Here is a 6,148-nt window from a genome sequence, read left to right as displayed (position 1 = left end):
ACTACAGGATTTTGTAAGCTACAGCTACAGCACTATCCACAAATTAAAAGTTCTGAAGTCTGGCGTGCTAATTGTAGACCAGGAACAGAAACAGCCACAGCCTTTGCCGGATGATGCACGGCGCCGCGTGCAGCTGAGCTAAAGCAATCCAAGTAACCCTGCAAGGTACGGTCCAATCCCAGATATATGTTAGACGCCACAGCTGACTCATGGCAACAAGCTGGGAAATTATTAAACCTGATGACTGACAATCGGAATACTTTTGACAGTGTGCTCAAATGGCCAAGGATCAACTAACACTGATCCATTCTTTTCCCATGTTTAGTTCATAGTACCAGATAGGCGACACGATCATGTAGCAAAAACACTAAAAAGAGTCCCATCAGAAACGAGTCATGCTCAATAGCAGCTAAGCAAAACGCAAGTTCTCCAGGTAATCGCGCTTTGTTGTGACAAAAATATGGCCAGGCCGCACCAGATCAAGAGCACCAAATGGGATGCGACCATTCGCCAGCAGAGCAAATGTGAGACTAGTCGTAGCCGTCGTATTGGTGCCCGCCCCTCCTTTGGTAACCATTTCCCTTTGACCGTGCAGCGTAATCCCCGTCGTAGCGCCCACCATATTGACCCCTTCCCCGCCCTCGCCCTGCAAAGTGAGCAAGTTCCAAAAATAAACAAGGCTTGTTTATTAAACTCGATTTTGATCAAATACAATACAGGGGTAGTTTTCCCGTTTCTTTGAAACTGTAAACAAATGTAAGACGTTTTGGCAGTTTAAGGATTATGATGCATTTTTATCATGTAGTCATGTTCTTAGGGTACTTGACAGTGGAGAAATTGAATTGCACTGGATGACATGAAAGACCATAGTACTGTCCCCAAATAATGAGGTTCCAGAAACCTCATCCTATGTGTCAAGCATATGTTTAGTACAGAACAAGACATACCCTACAAACAGCAACAGTTGGCACAAAGATAGTTGGAAAAATATATCTGCTAAACTACAGTCATGAGGAAATCAAAATTTGTACTTACTTCCACCGCCGCGAAAGACTCCACTGCCAGGCCTCCTCTCCTCAACATGTACTAGACGCCCATTCAACTCTATTGGAGATGCCTGATGTACAAAAGATCACCATAACAAGATGTGTTCAGGTATAATATGACATCATATAGATGGCATTCAGCCATTCACAGACCACTCTGTTTCGCACATTTTATGGACATCAAACAATGGCTCAAACTAGAATGCAAATAATGAAGATTCTTGATCTAATCATGCAATCTAATCTACTACAATAGTTTGCTTGTCTGGTGAAGTGGAGGATAAAAGATCTTGACTATGTTGCTTTGCTTATGCAACAAATAAAGTCCATGGCTATTCTATGTAAGTTTGACCTTTCAACAAAATATTTTTTTGTTATGTTTCTTACTGTAGAATGTGAAAACATAAATGTTAGGCACTTGGGCATTTCAGCCACCAAACTCAGGACAGGATGCAAGAAACTAATTCACAATGTAGTTGTACGAAGTGATTCAAGGCATATTCTTTATAACCCCCTTTCTTCTTTTTCAATCCAGGGTCACCTGCACAAGTTGTGCTATAATAATGCAGAAGCATGAGAAACTGAGAAACTCACATCCAATGCATTCTGGATGCCACTCATGTTTTCATACTCAACAAATCCAAAGAAAACTCCAGCCTCCTGCATATTAGTACACAAATTAGGAAACCCAACAAGAGGAACTAGAGAAAAAGCCTAGAGCTAGATAGAAGGCAAGATACCTTGCGACTACGTATAGCAACTCCATCAGGTTTAATTCTTCCAAAAGCCTGAAAGACCTTCTCAAGATCGAAGACTGAAGTAGCTGGAGAAAGATTACCAACATATACTGATAGGAACTCTTCTGATAGAAAAAAAAAACAATCATCAGTCAATACACAACCAAAAAGATTATGTCCACAGGAATTATCAGACAGACACTAATACCTAGACATTGCAGATGAAAATTAGTGTTTTTCTTTTGCAAGGAATATAAAATTTATATAACAGAACAGGTTCAAATGTCTCTGGACAAGAGACCAAAAGTATGCATAATGCCACGCAAGTTCAAAGGTATATTGCTCGGTTTCCTGCACTTTACATACACCCAAAAATAATTCACTTAACTACCAGGTCAGAAAATCCACATGTCAAGAAAAAGATCACATACAGAAATCATTAGCATATTAATGAATCTAAAGGAACATGCCAGATTTAAATTTCCAATAAGCTCTTCAGCAAGAAAAATACAGCATTACCCAGTTTCCAATTCTTAAACACATAGTTAACCAGCAGCAGATGGACAGCTAGCATGCATGAGTAAACAATGATTGTGGAGGGGAAAATCATCAAACAAGCAATAAGATACCGCTACCATTAACCCCCATAATCATGATTATACAGCCACTCTCAAATATCAATAACAAATAACATAAGTTACTGCAATACAAAACACACAAAACAGAATGTGACACGAGAAACAAACCGAAGACAAAGCATGTGTACATATTCAAACAACAGCTTCCCCACTTAGGATTTCACCAACTGCTGGATAAAAAATGGGCATTAAGGGCCGGCTTTGGCAATGTTCCAGAATTTTCATGCAATATGTGTTTGGTGGGGCTTATTCTTGGCTTTTGCACGTAGGCTTAAAAGCCAAAAAAGCAACTGTTTATGGGCTTTTGGCTTATGACTCAATATTGTTACATGATGGAATAAGACAAAAGCCAAAGCCAAAAGCCCATAAATAGATGCTTTTTAGGCTTTTAAGCAAAAGTGCAAAAGCTAAGAATAAGCCCAGCCAAACAGCCTAGGCAGGCATTTAAGTGCGCCTAGGCTCAAAATGCCTAGCGCTTAATTGCGCATAAGTGTGCGCTTTGGTCAGAAAAGCGCAAGGCGGTGCCAAACACACAATTAACGCCTAGCACTTTTTTAACTATGCTTCAAACTACCTAACAAAGAAGTTGTTAAATCCAAGACAGGAAAGTTTGAATAACAAACAAGTTGAAACCCATTCCCAGTGGTAAAGGGCAGAGGGTGTCAACAGAGAACAGCTAATAATTAGTGGGTAGATAAGTTTTGCCAAATGTTAGTACTTAGTAATAATAATAACAAACAAAAAACATAGGGCAGGTCTCAACAAAGGAGTCATGAGAATAAAAAAAGTTAAGAGTAGAAAGAAACCTTCATCCTCAGGGACACTGACATCCAGACGAGTGCCCAAGTTCGATTTTTCTTGCACTGGCACAGGCTGAGTTTGTCCAACCAGCTGTGATTCTGTGGTCCCTGTCATAGCCCTGTTAACCGGAGTGGAGTGGATAACCTGACCAGCATTTGCTCGCAGCTGACAAATTTGCAACCAATTACCATCAAGTTAAAACAAAGGATTCAGAATGAATAGAATTACAACATATGTTAGCTTACCACTGAAGCATATGTTTGCTTAGGCGGTTCTCCCACAGGCTCTTCTTCAGGTGTAGGTGGGGAAGGAGGGTGGGGAGGAGCAGATGCATCCTGTTTAATGTTTGTCGAACTAGGGAGGGAGGGAGCAGGATCTTCAAAATGAGTTTCTCCGTTGACTGCAGACTCAAATTCCAAAGGATCTTGCTGCTGCATTTCATGATTCTCATATATAATACCATTAGCCCTTTCGTCGGTATCAGCAGGAGCTGCAAACCCCTTTAATTCAAGTTCTTCAGCCACATAATCAGATGCTGAGGGATCAACCAACAAAAGAAAAATGGTTATCTTTTTGACCAAGGCTACAGTTGGAACAGACTTTTTCTCAATAAATAATGCAGAAGAATACATCAATGAACTGGAAATAAATGAATAAAGTAGGATTATGTAGAGAGGAATACTGCCCATGTAAAAAGGGTTACCACCAAAATTACGACCAAAGTAATAGCACTTAGAGTGAAAAGGAGGAGGTAAATGAGAAACAGACCAAAATAAACATATTTGTCAAAGAGAACCAGCACCGAAATGAACTTTAGATAGAGAGCGAAGAGCCGAAATGAAGTTGATTTACTGACTATATCATAGGACAGTTATCATGTAACTCAAATTATAGAGGTGTCAGGAAGCGATACCTGTTTCGGTCATGGTATTATGAGCAACCATCTGTGGAAATTGGTTAGCATAACCGTAATCAGCAACTTGGTAATGATCATCATACTCGTCACAGATGAGCTGAAAGATGTCACTGTCTACAAAAAATCCATCTGGTTTGACCTGAGGAGCAAGAATGATACTCTGGGAGAATCTCTTGCGCAAAGGGTAGCCTTTCAATTGCACTAGGCCAGTAACCAACAGAGTGATGGCTCCAGCCCATGATTCCAAGAAATTAGCCGTTTTAATCTCAACCTTTTGAACATTCATGGACATCAATATATCATTGATTTCCTGCATATTTTTGAAAGAACGAAAGGTGAGAGAAATCAGAAACCCTCAGTTTGCAAGCTGAAACCATTAACACAAGACGATAGAAAATATAAATTATAGATCCCATTACTTCAATGCCCAATTTTCAAGAAACTGAACTATGAAACATTTGAAAGCACAACAAGACCAAAGAATTATAATCCTCATGGAATCAACATTAACCAGAGACCTTATGAACTGTGATTACTGATTTATCATAAAACATAACTAATAAAACACAAAGACAACCAGTAATCCAAAGAAACCTTATAAACTGTGATTACTAATTTATCATAAAACATGACTAATAAATCCAAAGATCGCCAGGTAAAAAAATGAGGTTATAAAATTATGTTTCTGCATTTAAATTGCACAAAATGAGAAACCAACTTAACATGCAAGATCAAACCAAAATCAACATGTTTTGCTCTGTATACCCTTGAACACTAATATGTTTACTTCTATGAATTGAATAACGAAACCAGGAAATGAATGATAACCAAATAGACTACACAGAAGTTCTACAGTAACTGACACAAATCCTAACACCCCTACGAAACAATTCAAGCACCAGATCCTGAACCATAAAAACTTGTCAATTTGGTATCGGCATTTTTCCTAATAGATCGTCTTACGGAACTTTGCAACCGCTGCCTCCATGTTCCAAAAGGTCAGCAAGCAACACAAAATCTCAACATAAACCAAGCACATTCAGTCGGATGCATATAATCACCAAAATTCCACCAAATAGACCTGACATCAACATGCATTACACACCACCCAGTTGTACTCGGAACAACACAGCATGGCAATGACTATCGGCACCAAAGGGAAGTAAACACAGCAGAAACACGGCCAGATTGGGGTTCATACCTCGGCCGTCTCCCCGAACTGGGACTCCATGGTCTGGCAGTCGACCCTCACGACGGTGCTGCCGTCCGTGTAGAACTGCCGCGCCAGCTCCGGGGTGCTGGCCAGGACGCTGTAGTACCCCGCCAGGAAGTAGGACCCCACCTGCGGGCAACCAACCACAACCAAAAAACCCTACGCGTCAGGCAAAAACCCCAGGCTCCTCCTCCCCCAACCAAACCACCGCGCGCGGTCTCTACTCGGCGCGTCTCGGGCCGGCGCGGCGCTCACCTCGAAGGCGTAGGGGTGGCCGGCGATGCGGTGCTGCTCCCGCCGCAGTTCCTCCATGGCCGGCGAAAACCCTAGCGGGGGCGGGCCTCGGCTAGGGGACGGCGCGCCCTCTCGCGAGGCGCGCGCGGCGAGCGGGAGGGCGGGGACGGGGGCGGCTAGGGTTTGCGGGGGTCCGGGGCTCGTCGCGTCGCGTCGGCTTGTAGGTGCGGGGAACGGAGGCGAATGGGGGGTCGGAGACGGGGGATCGAAACGGGGAGGGAGGGGAAGGGAAGGTTTTAAAATGGGCTCACTGGTCGCCGCCTGGCTGCCTCGCTGGCATGTTTTTACTGCCTTCCTCCTTTCGCCATCCCGTTTCCTTTGCGGGAGCCGTCCCGGTCGTCTCGATTTGGTTGGTCAAGTCGCGCGGAGACGCTGGTGGTTGCGGTCGGTCTCCAGGGTCCGGCTGTGCCCATCGAGGATGGGTCCCGGAAAAAGTGGTTCCGCAGGGGAGGCTGAGCCTGCGGGGACCCCACCGTGCTGTAGCATCCAGACATTTTTTTTCT

The 6,148-nt window shown here is 43.1% G+C and overlaps 1 protein-coding gene across 2 annotated transcripts; it reads right to left on the bottom strand.

The window, feature by feature from the left end:
* Positions 1-210: 210 nt before the first annotated feature.
* LOC119364878 (nuclear transport factor 2-like) lies at positions 211-5,851 on the bottom strand. 2 transcript variants are annotated; one of them, XM_037630439.1, is made up of 9 exons: positions 5,607-5,851; positions 5,340-5,480; positions 4,136-4,448; positions 3,468-3,757; positions 3,228-3,387; positions 1,787-1,905; positions 1,641-1,706; positions 1,036-1,117; positions 211-646 (listed from the first exon to the last, which is right to left on the bottom strand). In XM_037630439.1, the coding sequence occupies exons 1-9, from the start codon at positions 5,661-5,663 to the stop codon at positions 531-533; spliced, it is 1,344 nt and encodes a 447-aa protein (XP_037486336.1). In that variant the 5' UTR covers positions 5,664-5,851; the 3' UTR covers positions 211-530. The 2 variants fall into 2 exon arrangements, with proteins under 2 accessions (XP_037486336.1, XP_037486335.1); XM_037630438.1 differs by having other exon boundaries at positions 1,787-1,908; positions 5,607-5,850.
* Positions 5,852-6,148: the final 297 nt, after the last annotated feature.

Source organism: Triticum dicoccoides, chromosome 2B, assembly GCF_002162155.2.
Source record: "Triticum dicoccoides isolate Atlit2015 ecotype Zavitan chromosome 2B, WEW_v2.0, whole genome shotgun sequence".
Classification (NCBI taxonomy): Eukaryota; Viridiplantae; Streptophyta; class Magnoliopsida; order Poales; family Poaceae; genus Triticum; species Triticum dicoccoides.
This window is presented reverse-complemented; position numbering and strand designations above follow the sequence as displayed.

Excerpts from the sequence above, each read along its gene's own strand:
- LOC119364878 (XM_037630438.1), bottom strand. The coding sequence starts at position 5,663 with ATGGAGGAACTGCGGCGGGAGCAGCACCGCATCGCCGGCCACCCCTAC. Across the intron at positions 5,481-5,606 it reads GCCACCCCTACGCCTTCGAG|GTGGGGTCCTACTTCCTGGC; the intron begins GTGAGCGCCGCG and ends GGTTGCCCGCAG. Across the intron at positions 647-1,035 it reads AGTCTTTCGCGGCGGTGGAA|GGCGAGGGCGGGGAAGGGGT; the intron begins GTAAGTACAAAT and ends CTCACTTTGCAG.